Source organism: Pyxicephalus adspersus, chromosome 2 (genome assembly GCF_032062135.1).
Source record: "Pyxicephalus adspersus chromosome 2, UCB_Pads_2.0, whole genome shotgun sequence".
NCBI lineage: Eukaryota > Metazoa > Chordata > Amphibia > Anura > Pyxicephalidae > Pyxicephalus > Pyxicephalus adspersus.
In genome coordinates this window covers 139,486,910-139,503,496 of record NC_092859.1, presented here as the reverse complement: position 1 = coordinate 139,503,496, position 16,587 = coordinate 139,486,910, and the positions used below count along the sequence as shown (strand labels likewise).

Sequence of the window (16,587 nt, the reverse complement as noted above, 5' to 3'; positions counted from 1 at the left end):
GGTTATACTTACAATATTGTAAATCTTATTTACCTAATTCTGGTGTAATGAGCCTAGAAAGGATTTCGATGCATAATGCCTTCATAGCACAGCTGTTGGTATGCTAATATTGACTTACTGCTGCACTTTTTGTTGTCACCATCTGTTTGAGATTAGTCAATTTCCACAAACATAATTATTGAATCATTACACATGTGACAAGGGAAAATTGTCCTAATGATATAGCTAGTAAAACACGACAGCACCTTTGTTGGAAGAAAAGAGTGATGCATTCAAAATTAAAATTTATTTTATAATTCAGATTAAATTGGGAAGTATTTATTGCTGACCATGTCAATGATGGGGGATTCACCCCCTTAACTTTTACTTGTGACTACTGTCACTACCCAGAAACATCCAATATATTAAAGTGTCGTCAGAGCAATGGAAGGAAAATCTTTCAATGGGAGCCCTTCTTTTGGTGGCAAATCTCTGTGACAATTTGTTTTCCACTCATTTCTCACTTTGTGTTTTTTTTTCACAAAATACAAAGTGTTCTATGGTTAGCCAAGGAGAGAAGTTGCATCAATGAGTGGTGGCCACCTCCCTTACTATTTCAGCAGTACTGAGCTAAACTGATCATTGGGGGTAATCTATGATACAGAAAAGTTGGGGGTTTAGGGTCACTAGAAGTGACCATTTGTTATTTTGTTAATATAACAAATATTCTGCCGGCCGAAATTGCCTTTTGAAGCAACTAATCAGAGTCCTGTGTTTACCTTACAAAGTATGATACTGCAGGGAGCAGAGGGATGTAGAAAAGGCTGGAGAAGGTTGGGAGAAGAGTGGGATCTGAGAGGTTACAGATATGAATGGTGGTTTTGATGGTGAGTAAAAAGTGGAATGAAAGATTCTAGTTGGACCTTATTGTAGACGTTTGGGGGAAAAAGGGAAAGTTTGCTATAGACAATAAAACAATGTATATAAAGGAAAGACATCTCTCCAGCTTTTATAGGGTATTGATGACCATACGAGCTGATCCTAGGTGTTGCTGTCATTTGCCTTATGAATTAAAATTATCTACACCTACTGTATGTCTGGAAAGGGCGTATGAAAAATTAAATGGGGCAGTGCAGTTAGGCCAGATGGCCCAAACTTTAGTGCTTTTGTCATATTTGTCCTTAGTGGACTAGATTTATTGGCAATCCATTCATGGTTTTTGGTACTGTTTCCATGTTAGAGTATGTCCTTCTTGTATGACTATATTGAAGTCTGTGTGTTTATAAAATAAAAAAGTAGATTGTTGATTAGTTTTGACAGTGAGATTAGAATATGTACTCTGTTCCTTCTTAATAGTATACATGCCCAGCAGTCTTCGGAGGTGCTGGACAAAAAGTAGAACAATTGTTTTCTTTTTTTGTCCATTACTGTTCTAAAAGAAAAAATATTCCTGTATTCTGCTGAAATGTGTTTCAACACGTTTGTAAACCCAAATTGTGATGGTAATGTTCTCTTTCAATGTCGGTATTGCCACCGACCTCCCTTTTGGGAAAATAAAACCATAATCCTCCAGTGATTTTTCATGGATCATTGTGATCTGTGTCACAATACCCGTTTAATCAGTATGCTAGGACCTGAATGAGTTGGTTTGTGTAAGCATTAGGTGGGAGATAAGTCTGCAAGCTCATGGTAGCAAAGCCATGGTGGTGAGAGCAGAAATAGGTAAGAGTATATAGATTTAGTGTGTAGTATAGTGGGGGGGCATCTTGTGCAAGCAGCAAAAACATACATAGGTGCTGGGTATTGAGGGCTGTAAGATTGATAGGTATGTAAAGAAAGATGGCTGCAAAACCATGTGCACTGAAAGAGGGTGGTGTGCTGGCATGGTGTAGGTGGTGTGCATGGTAAGTGCACAAGGAAGGGTATAGTGAGTTATATGGTAGGTGGCGAGACATGTTGGCACTTTGGCTGATGAGATAAAGGTATATTAGGGGTGATATAGGTGCATTAGGTGCTGTAAAAGGGGGTCTACAAGTGCATGGTGGGTGCTGAAAGAAGAGGGGATGCTAATGTATTGGATCTTAAAAGTAAAAAAAGGGCAGCAGGATGGATGGGTGGCAAAAAGGGGGTGTTAAGGATTAGTGGATGCTGTTAAGAGAGAAAATGCTGCAGATTGCTGTTAAAAAAGTGCAGGTGAGGTAGGTATTAAGAAAAGGAAGGGTATAGGTGTGCTGGTCCTGTAAGAATGAGGGGGGGGGGGGGGACAAATTGGGTGCTGAGAGAAGGGAGGCCTAGTCCATGGTAGGACAAAAAAAAGGGCTGCAGGATGGGTGGGTGCTGAAATAAGAAAGAGAACATGCTGCAGGTAGTGACAGAAGGGGGTACCAAACTGTGGTAAGAAAGCGAGATTGTGAGCGTGAATGCATGGTGGGGATCTACCGACGAGGGGATTTGTATTCATGATAAATGGTGAAGGTTTTTGGCGTGCAGTGAGTGGTGAGAGAAAAGGGCTTTAGGGATAGGGGTGCTGGGTGATTATTCAGGAAGGGAGAGCTGATTGACGTTGTAGCAGATGTTATGTAACAGTGTAGGTGCGATGTAGTATAGTGGATGATCTTCCACTACAATGGATAGTGAGCGAAAGGGGGCTGAAGCTGCGGTGGGACCACCACAGTAATTTATGTTCCCGGTCCCACTGCGGAGATACCAATGCATAGGAGAATCTAACGGTTCAAAGAGTTGCATGGTATATACTTCCAGTGTAAAAAAGAAAAGTCTGGCAAAAAGAAGGGATGACATAAGGAGAGGAAGGAGAACTCTATACAGGAGGAAGAATCACCCAGCTTAAAAATGAAATCCTGACATTATCCCAGAGAAAAGCTGTGCAGAAGAAACTAAACTTGGCTTATGCATTAATAAGAATAAATGATGTCCAGGCTTTGTATACTCTTATAAAGGCTGCACAATAGTTGTGCTTTACAACTCCCTCTCACAGAGCATGTCTTTGAGTCATCCAACTACTGAAAACAATTCATTCCCTGTTTGTCACTATCTTATCACAAAAGTTGTTAAGCAGGCAGAGCTGATGTAATGACTTAAGCTCCATACAGAAGTCTGACGGATGTGTGGGGATTGTTGCTGAAAACGATTTTTCGTGATCATTTCCAGTGACAGATGAATAAACGAGTGCTGTACACACTGCGTTATTTCATTCAATGGGGAAGGGGGGAGCAAGCAAGCAGCACTATACTTTGCTCTCCTCCATAGGAGTAAACAGTAGTCATTCTTGACTGGTCATTCATCATTCTGCCATGGCAGATTGGACCACTGTACACGTCAGATTTTTTCCCTAGATGAGTACGACCGTTTATTTTGGTTGACTATTATCTGTGTACATAGCTTAGCCTCCTACTTTCTAGTGCAGTGTTTCTCAACCTGGGTTCATCCGGAGGTTGAAAAGGATTCTTTGAGCAATTTTGCCTCTTTTTGACTATCTGTAAGGGTAACATTCTTCCCACTAGTTAGCAATGTAGGAAGCATTCTTAACATTGACCACTATTATTATCATTTTACACAGGAGGAGGAGAGGACCCTGCCCAAAAGAGCTTACAATCTAAGAGGTGGAGAAGCAGCATGCAATCTGAGGGGGGATTACCATGCTAATATTCTGTGAGCCGTGGATATAGTACTTATAGGAGAGGTTCCCAGAAGATCTCCATATATATTTCCCCCATGTAAAAAGGCTGAGAAAGGCTGCTGTCGTGGCTAACCTATAAAATCTCTACATCCAGTACAATAACACATTTATAGAAAAATAGGCATCTAGAAATATGAAAGTGAAATTTTAAAAAATGCATACATTGTACAGATTATAACTCGGAATATATGCTGAGACACGTACTATACTTTCCTTTTAAATTAGATTTATTGTATTATATGTTTTTTTATCTTTAATATGGTTGGCGTTGCTACTTTATTTTTTTTTTTATAAATTACATTGCTATTGTAGCATGTAGCATTTTGGATAAAATTCACCTATTCTGTTGTTTTATTTATTTATAGCGTCCTCTGGCTGCGTCTGTGGTGCGGCGTATGAATGATCCTAGTTTCTCAATATTCAAATATCATATCTTGTGTGGAATGCAGGAGACATTCTGTACATCCAGGGAAGTGGACAGCACGGTTGTCTTTTGGATGGGAACAGGACCAACAAGGTATCGGCCTTTCAGACATTTATACAACAATATCCACCATTCTGTTACTTCATCTGTATAAAAAACAGCTTTTGTGTTTTCAGTAATGGTGGGAAGGATTTATTAATACGCATTATATACGTCTATTTTCCCCAATACCTTTTGTTGATAATTTGTATACAATATAATATGAAAGGACTCTAACCTCCAGGTTAAACATTACACAAAATATTATCTTGAAGAAGGATATACAATTCAAAATACACATCCCATAATCATCTATTGATGTCCTTTGTCTATTGATGTCCATTGGTATCGTTCTACAAAAGGACTCTAGACTCTTGATTAACAGTTATCACATAAGTAACGATCTGTAAAAAGATATATCATGTAGAATACAAAACCCGGTGTCCTCCTTTGATGGATGCTTTATCATTCTACAAAAGAACTCTAGCCTCCAGATTGAACATTGTCTCATAAAATGTTATCTGTAAATAAGACATATCATCTATATTATAAGACCCACCAGTTCTAACCTTTTCCCTCTTTTTCTGTATGTAGAAATTATACGGTGGTGGATGTGGCCAAGGGTCTCGTGGAGGTACGAGGCTTGAGCTGTCCTGGGCTGAAGATGTGTAGCCAACTGAAAGTACAGAACACACTGTGGATCGCAACTGAGGTGTGAACCTATTAGGATGGTATAGAATCCTAGGGGTGACAGATATTTGATGTTGCATGAAATTAATAAAACCTAACTCCAAGCACATATAAAAGACAAGATTATTGCAGCTCCCCCTCGCCCAGGTTTCCTTTCCTTCAAGAGGTTTGCCACCACCATGTATGATTTTAAATTTTGCAACATCTTAAAAAATAAGGTTATTCTTCAACATTTTTCCCATTACATTCTATGTCTATTATATTCCTTTTCTTCTATTTCCCACTTCCAAATCCATGGACCTACAAAAGGGACTCTTTTGTAGGTCCATGTCTAAGGATAAGTCCATATTATGCAGTTTTTTACTTTTTACCTTTCTTCATCACACCTCTCTTCTACTCTTCCGTCTCCTTCTTTCCATTTTTAGTATGGCGTCAATAGATTTTGATATTCTTTGTATCATACACATCCATATCTTAAACGTTTACAATGATTCCTGGCTTTGTTTAGACAAGTTTCAGGAGTCCAAGTTTCCACATCATAGAGCAAGGTGGACCATATATATATATGTATGTGTGTGTGTGTGTGTGTGTATATATATATATATGTTTTAATCTGTATCTTTCTAATGTTATTCCCAGTGCAGCAAAGGAGGGCAACTGAGAACCAGTCAGGTGTGCTGCATGCAAATGTGCTGCAAAGGAACAGATTGATCACCTCACTAGTCTTCTGCTACTACTTCAATGACCTGTTAGCAGAAATTGGACACTGTTGTATCTAGTCTGCAGTCTATAAATGTAGTAATGCAAGTGGTGTCATCTGCTTGGCTGAGCTGTGTGGCTAGGCTTTGTATTTGCAAATACTCTGGCTGGTAAAACAGTTCCAGAATTCGTATTTCCTCTGTTTATTTAGCTGATTGTCTGGAGTTCAGCTTTATGGATGCTTTTTAGAGGGAGATTAAAAACATGTAATTTTTTTCAAGGGCAATGCAAATTCAGCTTAATATATGAAAATTAAATAAATGTAAAAAAAAATGTCTCCAAATTGTAAATGTAAATTGTAGTATATTCATTATAACACATCTGTTTTGAATTCACTATGTAGGATCAGAAGATATCTGTCTACAGTCTGCAGGGAATGTGTCCTCTGAGTGCTCCCCTGAAAGAGTTGGACACCCCAGAAATTGTCACCTGCTTCCTGACTGCGTGTGTGGCAAAGGTCAGTGTACTGCATCACCATACAAACTGGGACTTTCTAACTTTTTTGTGTGTTGGTGGTAATGTAAATACATTTTTTAATTAATATCTATCAAAATATAATGCTAGTGTGTGCTGGTTTCTGTTAATGTTCATGTAGAAGGGTTTTGTTTTTGTTTGTAATGCACCACAATTGCAGGTCATGAAAATCATAGTTACTGTAATGGAGCTGTGTATATGGCAGTTCAGAAGCTGTGTTTGACCTTGTTTGTGTTGGACTATTTTTCTCTGAATGCAGCAAGACATATTAAAGTTTACTAGATTGTAAGCTCTTTGGGGCAGGGTCCTCTCCTCCTGTATCACTGTCTGTATTAGTCTGTCATTTGCAATCCCTATTTATTGTACAGCGCTGCGTAATATGTTGGCGCTATATAAATCCTGTTTAATAATAATAATAACTGAACTGCAGATAAAACTCAGCTCAAACACAGTCTTTTCCGGTCATATGCTGCATTCTCTATTCAAATGCATCTTGCCTGTGTTTAAAAGAAACTTGCAGTGTTTGACTAGAACATCCATCCACATTAACTTATAAGGAAGACTAGTTTGCACTAGTGCATGGCAAAAACATTTCATATGTATCCTTAAAGCCTATCTATACAAATATCTAGATTTAAACTCCAGTCTAACCTTTGCACAGTTGTACTGGATCCCCTTCTGTATTAAAATTACTATTTTGCTGCACACAGTCAGCTTCTTATAGCTTATCATTATTATTATTAATATTAAACAGGATTTATATAGCGCCAACATAGTATGCAGTGCTGTACATTAAATAGAGGTTGCAAATACCAGACGAATACAGACAGTGATACAAGAGGAGAGGACCCTGTACTGAAGAGCTTGCAATCTAGGAGGTGGGGGAAGTAACACACAATAGGAGGGGAGATATGTAGTGGTGGGAAGTAGTGAGGGTTTCAAATGACAGAAGATGGGTAGGCAAGTTTAATGGCTTTTAAGGGCTCTTTTAAATGATCAGAAAGTAGGGGCAAGCGGAATAGGACAAGGAAGACCATTCCAGAGAGTTGGAGCAGCTCTAAAAAAGTCTTGGAGCCATGCATGTGATGAGGTCATGAGTGAGGAAGTCATTAGTAGGTCATCAGAGGAGCAGAGAGAGCAGCAGAAGAGTATTTTTTTACAAGAGACAAGAACTGTGGAGGGATTTGAAGACAAAGCACAGGAGCTTGAATTTGATTTTAGGGTGAAATGCAAGCCAATGAAGAGAACTGCAAAGAGATACAGCTGAAGAAGAGCAGTGGGAATACGTTAATGCTTACCTCATTTCCTCAATACATATATCCACATTCATGCATCCCTTTCCTCCACAAACTAAATGTATATACACATGTTAAATTTAAGGGACTGGAAAGAATCTTTCATGCCCAGCAACAATAGAAAGAACAAGCGCTGTGCGCTCAGAGCTGTTCAGTTCTATGTAGAAGACAGGGTTGGTGACAAGCAAGAGGCACCCCCATAGGAACTGGCAATGGTCATCCCTGGTTAGTGATCCACCATATGTTGAGGCAAGCTTTAAATCACTAGCAGCCAGACAGCACGTTAAGCTCCAAACCATGAGTCTTTGTGAGAGTTCTGAGCTGGCAGGGTTAGCAAGTGAATGGGATGTAATGGAAACTGAACTAAAACTTTAGCATAAAATAAAATTGCATTATTTTTCAAAACATCAAATGATTTTCATTCTGGCTGGAGTTTTACTTTAAACAATGGAACACAAACTGCAAAAAAAATTAGTTTACTTGCCTTTGACCTGTGTATTCTTCGATGACCTTACTGGGCTTTCTTCCGGGATCCTTGGACAGTGAAAGATTAGAAATCTCATAAGGAGTTGCTTCAACATTGTTAAGTAGCCTCCTGTAGAGGAATGTTTAATGCTAATGCTTGTTTATTTCATTTAGATGCTTTTTGAATTTCTTCTGTATAGGATGAAGTTAAAGGAGTCTACATCTTTATATGTTTTATATATGTTTGTTGTCTGTAATTTTTATATGCAGAGCTCCTGTTTAGTGTTTGCCGGTCTTTCGGACAGCCTCGTTTCGGTTTTCCCAGTATCCAGTGGTATCCCAAATGATGATTGCTCCTATATCTGTTCGCGCACCGCCAACCGCTCTTTATTTAAGATTGCAGATGAAGATCCAAGACAAAAACCATATCCTGTGCTGACAATGGAGATTTCTAATGGAGGTTCGGAGGTATGGTACAGCAATGGGCCCGGTGTCCTGATAGTAGACTGCACATCCCTGAATGTGACTAAAAGACTGGAACCTTATAATGCACCATCATTTGTTATCTCAATGGCAACGAGCATAGACTGCAATGGAGAAGAAACTGTTTGGTGCTTAGATGACAAGACCAACACCTTAGTTATGTATCATGCTGCTAGCTATCAGCTCTGTGCTCGATATTTCTGTGGTGACTGTAGCCCATTAAGGGATATGTTTACTGTAAAGGCATCTTCAGAACTGGCCCCAATCACCCTGCCGGAAACAAACTGTAACAGGCAATGCCAACCCGAAGTTAGTATTATATACAGCCGGGATCGAGGAATGCAGGTCCTAAGGCATCAGGATTCCCTCACTGACTATTGCTCTTTATCATCATCTTCCTCTGTACCCCAAGGAGCAGCTAAGTCCTCCTACAGCTTGCCCAGTACTCCAGTGAGTTACAACAGCACCCTGTTTTCCACGGACAGTGAGGAACCTGAACTGTCACGGGAGCAGAGGCCCAGAATTCCTAGCGAAAGTTGGGGAACAAAAGCACCACCTACTGAAGAGGAGAAGGTACGGATGCAGGCGGTTCGGGTGCTGGCTGTTAAGGATCTGCTTTGGGTCCCCAGGTGAGTCTTGTTTTAAAAATACATTGAATACAATAAGATGATGAAGAAAATCCAAATTCTTAAGTTGTTGATCTAACGGGAGGTCAAAATAAATTTCTGCACTTTTCAAATACTAGATTTATCAGTCGAGGGAGTTTCTCTACTTTTTTAATAAGCATATAGGTCAGGTGTCCTGTCTGCTTTCCAAACTTCTAATAGTAGTCATTGGAACTGTAAATAGTGTCTGAGCACCAAATGCAAATGAATAAGTGTTGCTGTTTTTGCAGTAAAGTAGTGATTTAAGCTCTATTAGGTTGGTGTGTATGCCTTGGGTATTGATAGCAATAAACTATTCATCCAACAAAGGGGAGAATCTGCTGTTATTTATGTGTCCTTAGGCTGACTCCATATGGGGGCAAAATGTGTACTAAGCTGATCTGTACAATAATGATGTGTTTACAGCAGTTCTTTTGCCCTCCATTTGTCTAAATCTGTCACATTCAGTAGTGCCTGCCTCGCCTGGCTATATTTAATTCTGTACAGGATCCTGGAGGATAGTAAGTCATCAATGAAATATTGAAATTAACAGGTAACGAGTACCCTGCACTGCATAAATAATCTAGGCTGGCCAATTGGGAAACCATTAACCTATCTCCAGAGATTAGTAATTAGTTGTATAAGGGAAAGCCCCTTTAACCCACGGTTTCCTAATATTTAATAATTGCAGATCAAAGCCGTAGTGACCATAGAGCTATTACCAAAGACTCCTGTTTTAAATGGCTGTCCAATTCAGCATAAACCTTTGCAAGCTTTATCACCAAGTTTAAAAGTACAATCAAGAGTATGCCAAGGCAAAATCAGATAACCAAAAAAAATAATGAGATCTGAGTTCCGTATAACCAGGGTTCTACGACAATCAAAAAAGCAGAGCGATCAGCAGATCTCCACTGATTGCTTCACTCCGTGATTGGCTGAGGAAGAGGAACCCTGATGAGGCCGTCATCAGGGTTTCCCTTTTCTCAGCCATTCAGCACTAGAGGTAAATGGGGACAAGTCTCCTCATTCAGGTCTAGTGCTGAAGAACACATGCCAAAGCTCCGCTAGGGCTGTGGGAGCAATCAAGAAAGCAGAGCTGTCAGCATAGCAAAGCTCCTCTGATTGCTCTCCTCCGTGATTGGCTGAGGAAAGGGAAACCCGGGTGATGACTCAAGTGTCATCAGGGTTTCCCTTTTCTCAGCCATTCAGCACTAGAGGTGAATACGGACGAGTCTCCCCATTCAAGTCTAGTGCTGAATGGCCGAGAAAAGGAAACCGCAGCTATCCGGAAACTACACTTATCCGGAATCGGCCATTTCCCGTGGGTGCTGGATAACTGAGGTACTACTGTATATAGTTTATCTGTGTATTACATGCACATTTTATCATGTTTTATCTATTTAAACATGCCGCACCAAAATACTAAAAAAACACTGTGTCAGAAATATATTATGTTCTTCAGTTCCTCTGTAACAACACAGCTCTAGTATTACCTAGGCACATGGTATCAGCCCCATCTACCTAATGAACTCAGACATACCCTCCTCTACCACAAATCTCCATAACCCTTTGTGCATAGACAGATATTATGGGAAGTTTTAGTTTAAGAGATTTCTGGAAAAATCAACAGGTACATTTTTCATCTACCAAACAGATATAACCAAAAATCGTTAATGGCATATTTAGAGGCAAGGAGATCCAGTCTTGGTGTTTTACATACGCTTTAAATCAGGTTTACCTATCAGATTAACAATACATCCAACCAATCAGAATTTTTGTTGGAAGATATTTCGTAAAATCAAAATCAGTACAAAGTTGCGTATCAAAAGGCTGACATCTTTATTGGTTTGACTGCAGTAAAGTCTAGTTGGTTGGTATTATTATTATTATTATTAAACAGGATTTATATAGCGCCAACATATTACGCAGCGCTGTACATTAATGAGCTGCTTTTCTCTGCATTCAGCAATCTGCATACCGTAGTAAAACTCTTATGCATCAACGGAAGTCTTCAATACTACCAATCTTAGAAATTATACAGACCATACAGTGCTACAGCACTCACCTTTCTAATCCACCAATTTAGGAATTAGGCTAATGCTGGATTTACAGAATTTTCTGCATTTAATGTTTCCTACTGAAAGGAAGTGGCAGATTACAACATTGCTCTCAGAGCCTTGGAAAAACACATGTTCAAAGTAAAATAAAATTCTAAGTCTGTGCATATTTCTAACAGTTTTTATTACCTAAACTGTTTCAGACGAGGAGGTGACATCATAATTATAGGACTGGAGAAGGAATGTGGAGGACAGAGAGGACGAGTTATTGCAGTGTTACAGCCTGGAGATCTGGCAAAGGACGGGTAAGAAACTTTAGTAGTAGTATAGCTTTACAAAATGTTATGACAATTCAGCTGCCCCCCTTAAAAAGGTCCATTGGGTCCCTAGTACAGAAGCTTAAAGCAAGTACTAAAATAATTAGTGATACCTCTAGGTGATTCTGATATCACAAATCATTATAACCCTCCAACAGGTAATTCAGTATTCTTCCCAGACCCTTTTAGGTGGGCGCACTACCCGGAATTTTTCATGAACAACCTTGCCTGCCATAGGAAAGTAGTAACTAATTGTGTTCAGTTATTCAAACAGTTCAGTTTATAGTCAGTTGGTTCACCATTCATGCTTCTTAGATGGACAACTTTTTTATTAGGTCTGTCCATAGAAAGAACGATGAGTCTCCCAGTTTCCTTTGTGGCTGTTGAAACATTCATTATAAATGTAAAGGAACTGTAATAGGCCAAGTTAAAAAAAAAAAAAAATTCCTTTTAAGTTTGATAATGGGTATTAGTATAGAGCCAGAGGTGTTACATGGGGGCCCCAATAAAACGAGAAAAACAGTTTGTTTTTTTATAACAATATTTAATGCAGTTCGCTGAAGAAATTTGAAAATGAGCTACTTTGAGCTATGAATATTGTTATTATTTGTACATACAAACCTTCAGTTTTAGCCCATATCAGCTTGACACGCTCAGCAGCAAGTAAACACTCAGATTTACATTGATCTCTTCTGAACTTTGTAACAGAAAGTCAATATTAGCAGCAGTGTTCCCAAACCAAAACCATGCATGCCGAGTTTACAGTGTGCTGCAGTCAAAATTGTATTTTTTCTATGGGAAGGGGTTATAACCCCTTTTGGAGCTTCTTTATATAGATGTTCTTCACTTTCTTCTGACTTTCACAGAAGTTCAGAGTAACACCTAACTGGGTATATAGCATGGGAATTATTTAAAAAAAAAAAGGTAAATTAAAGCTTTAAAATTGCTACTGATAAAAAAAAAACATACCCCGAAGCAGCTGTTTTAGATCTTTTGAACCCTTGAAATACCTTTCATGTCTTAGGGATCCCCTGCTATAATGACTTTATTCACAGCTCACATTAGTATGGTGATTAGTGGGATGAATGTCTCTTACATTGCTGGCCATTAGAAATTACATCACCCTTACAGATAACCAAAATGATCATTGTACCTCTCCAGGCATTTTACCTGAACTCAAATTGCTCAACGCTCAAGGAACCCCCAGCAACCTCTGAAGGAACCCTAGTTGAGGAACTCTGCCTTGAGGGATACTATATTTATTTGAAGAAAAAGTTTAATTTTGCTTCAAAAGTTTAATATAATTATTATTTTGAGCTATTAAGAACTTATTGGCTGATCTCTGAATATCCATAATGAATGCAGTAATTAAAAACATGTAAAAATATAATCTACCAATAAAAAATGACTCTGCTTTAGTTCTCTAACAGTTTATTCCAGCTAAATAGGGATGCACTAACAACAGAGTATAACCCAATTTGCAGCTCTTTCACCTTCCCTATTTGTGTATTTGTTTATAATAAGGCCTTGATTTATTAAAGCTCTCCAAGACTGGAGAAGATAGACTATCATGGTATAACCTGGGTGATCCAGCAAACCTTGAATATATTTGGTCCAGGATTTGAATACAATTTCCAACTAATAGCTATTTTTTTTTTTTAGAAATCCATATCAGGTTTGCTGGATCTCCCATGATATTCTATCTTCTCCAGTCTTGGAGAATCTTAATAAATCAGCCTCTATGTATTGTCTATTCTACAGCAGCATGGGTGATGGTGCCATATAAATAATAATACAATTTGCTGTAAACTTATGCAGAATGTGACCTGTGTGTGCTTTGCCTTCCAGGGTCTGCATAGAAGCGGCTGTTGTGTCCAAGGACTCGGTGGTCTGCTGTATGCAGAGTGATACCCTGGGCTGGATTATGTCAGTCTGGAGAGGTTGGGGGGCTTCAGAGTTTGACATTTTCTATCATTCAGCTGATGAACTCAGAAGACTGGAAACCTGCATGAGAAAGAGGAGATAGCACCATAAGGCGGTTTGAACTCACATGTGACTGCATCCTTTGCTCTTTCTCCTCCAATGAAACCCTGTGGAGTTGTCATCCTGGATGAAGACACATAAGTGGTGGGGAGGAAATCAGTCTTAGTGATCCGGTGAACCATAAAATGTGTACACAGCCTAGTGTAATGGAGCAACAGTTTGGTGGAAGATGACTTTTGGTGAGGTTTGGTGGAAGATGACTAAGAGGAATCAGAAGCGGTTTCCTTCCGAGGTCTTGTAGGACAGCAGATGGAATGAACAATTTTAAAACTGCAGCAACATTTAAGGACAACACTAAATGCAGTTCAAATGCAATATATAGGCACAAAGCGAAGAACCCAAAAAAAACTTATTCTGCTTACAATGGATATATGGAATAAGATTGCCTGATGGTAACCGTCCTCAGGGTTGTCTGAACCATCTCATCCTGGTTCTGACTAGACATATTGATAATAAAATGTATTTATTGTATGCACTAGCTGTGCTAGATTGCATAGCTCTAAGGTTTATATACTGGTTTAGCAAACTGCCCTAGAACCTAAAAACATATACTACCTGCCAGGACCATATTGTGTGCTTCATAGCTTAATATCAGACTCTTCCAAAGGTCATCTGTTTATAATCTCACTAAGACCTGCATCCCCTGGCAGAATATATTTCACTCTTAGCAAGGAGCTTTAATGGGTATACATCCATACAATGTGCTGCTGGCATTGAACATTATCGTGGCTTAGGGTATAGAAATCCTAAACCTTCATAAGAGGCCTTTCATATCTGTATGCATAAACTAATATGCATTTCAATGACTTCTATTGTGTGTTGGTAAATTTTTGTGTTTAATAATAATGTCACCCAACAAACACCATGCCACCTCCCAGACTTAGTACACACAAATTATGATTACAAAACCAACAACAGGAACTTTATAGGCGATCAAATTTCAAACTAAATTATAAAAAAAATCAGCATTTTATTAAATATAGTTAAAATAACCAATAAACATGGAAAGAGTGCATTTTGCATATAAGATCCCCTATGAACTTCTCTATTTCAGTTCGACATATTTGCGGACAGTGTTCACTTCCTTAGGTAATATTGAGACCTATGGATGCATATGATAAATAAATCACATGCATAAAAAATTTATGATAATGCGGCATCAAATTAAACTCAATTATAAAAGAATACAACCAATTTAAAATTATTATTTTACTTACTAGCATCCCGGGGGATTTATCTCTAGGTCTCAATATTTACTGAGGAAGCGGACATTGATTGCAAAATGCGTCAAACTGAAATTTTATAGATCTTATGTGCAAAATATACTCTTTGCATGGTTTTAAACATTTGTGTTTATTTGATATACAAATAAGGTGAAGCATATAGCCTGGCATTCACAATTGTGTGTTTCTTTTGCAGTTAAATGCATGCAAAGTTGCTGGCGAAAAAAAAATGAGATCAATGTCATTATGATCATTGGCTGTGAAAATGCATGACATATAAACTCTGCCATTGATTTTAATGCATTTTGCCTGCAGTTGTACACACTTTTATCTATTATCATATAAATCCACAGTGCGAACAAAGGCAGAAGATGAATATTCCAAAATTTCAATCCATGAAAAACACATAAATGCATGATCTGCGTGCTTTTGTGTATTTTTCATTTATTTCAATAATCACACTTAACACATAAACACAAGGTACATAGTCTACATTTAAAGTATATGAAACCCAAATTGTTAAATTGTTGTAATATTTATTATAGTAATGTTTTTCCAAAAGTAGTATTTAAAGTCTTTTTAAATCTGCACCTTTTGGTAAATTCATACCTGGACATCCTGCCATGAAGATCCTTATTATGGGTGAGCATGCTCTGTCCTCGTTGCCCTTATTGCTCACAATATCACACAAGCTTCCAGTGGATACTATAAGTGGCCATGTGGAAGCTTGCTATAAGTTTGGGCCACCATTGTCACCATTAAGAAGAAGGTTATGAGAAATGACATGTAGAAACCCCTGAGATAGGGTGACAACGAAAAATATTGGATATGGATAGAAATCAGTAGAGGAGATACAAGAAAAGATGTGAAAAAAATTAAATATATATGTTTTACAAAGAAACATGACCGTTGTTTGTAATACTCAGCACTTTAGTAAAATATATTATGCAGGGCTTATTCACCTTTTTGCAAGCTGATGCATTGCATTTGCAACACCAAAGTGTACTAACAATTGGATGTGCACCATTTTTGGCAGTGCAGGTATGTTGGCAGGGTGTATTTAGGGTGCCACGAATGAATTGTACTCCATCATACCAACATCTTTTAAGCCTATTAGTGTGTATTGCAATAGCAGTCAGCAGTCTAAATGGACTCCTAGGGGTTAGCTCTGCATTACCATATGCTATGCAATAATTATCCAGTGAGGCCCTAAAGCATCTTAGAGACTGGTAGCAGCAACCAGTTATCCCACTACCACCTCACTTTCAACCCCTTAACTGATGTTTTTTCTATCAATGGGCATAATTTATAATTAAAGCCTCAAGGCTGGAGAGGATATACTCTCATCAGTGAAACTGGGTGATCCAGAAAACCTGGAACAGATCTAGTCCAGAATTCAAAACATTTGCTAACAAATAGCTAATGACTTTTAGGAAATCCATACCAGGTTTGCTGGATCACCCAGCTTCACTGAAAGTGTATCCTCTCCAGTCTTAGAGAGCTTTAATAAATCAGGCCACAAGAATGGGGGGGAGGGGGTAAGGTTTTGTAACTGACCACTGACTTTTGTACATGTTTATTAATAAAAGATAATTGTTGTCTGTTTTGGAATAAATAAACCGCTCAGTGAGGTATATTTATTGTTTTTTCATTCAAGTTTCATTTAAGATTTACACATTTTTATAGATAAATCATAGGTAGAAGTTGTTTCACATTTTCTTTTTATTAAATCTACTGGGAAAATGTTTGGGTAAAATTTGGGTGAATTTTGGTAAAAAAATAAATGAACCCAAATGGAATTTAGAGTTTTGAAAATACCAGCAGCAGTTCATAAACAATATAATTTAATTATAATATATAACTGTGACTAAGAAATGCTGGAAAAGGAACAAAATGAGTCTAAGGGAAACCAATCATCTGGAAAATGTGAGGCCTCTTGACAGCTTTCTGAAAATGTTCTGCAGAACCATTGACCTGAGTACTCTCTGACCTCAGTAC

At 38.3% G+C, this 16,587-nt stretch overlaps 1 protein-coding gene across 1 annotated transcript in view; it reads left to right on the top strand.

The window, feature by feature from the left end:
- The window catches only part of LRRK1 (leucine rich repeat kinase 1), a gene marked incomplete in the record, with an annotated part of 94,328 nt that extends 78,105 nt beyond the window's left edge, over nucleotides 1-16,223 (top strand). Inside the window, 6 exon segments of the mRNA XM_072402652.1 lie at nucleotides 4,042-4,193; nucleotides 4,734-4,851; nucleotides 5,932-6,045; nucleotides 8,093-8,934; nucleotides 11,210-11,311; nucleotides 13,172-16,223. Of these exon segments, the coding sequence (XP_072258753.1) occupies nucleotides 4,042-4,193; nucleotides 4,734-4,851; nucleotides 5,932-6,045; nucleotides 8,093-8,934; nucleotides 11,210-11,311; nucleotides 13,172-13,349 (1,506 nt within the window).
- Nucleotides 16,224-16,587: the final 364 nt, after the last annotated feature.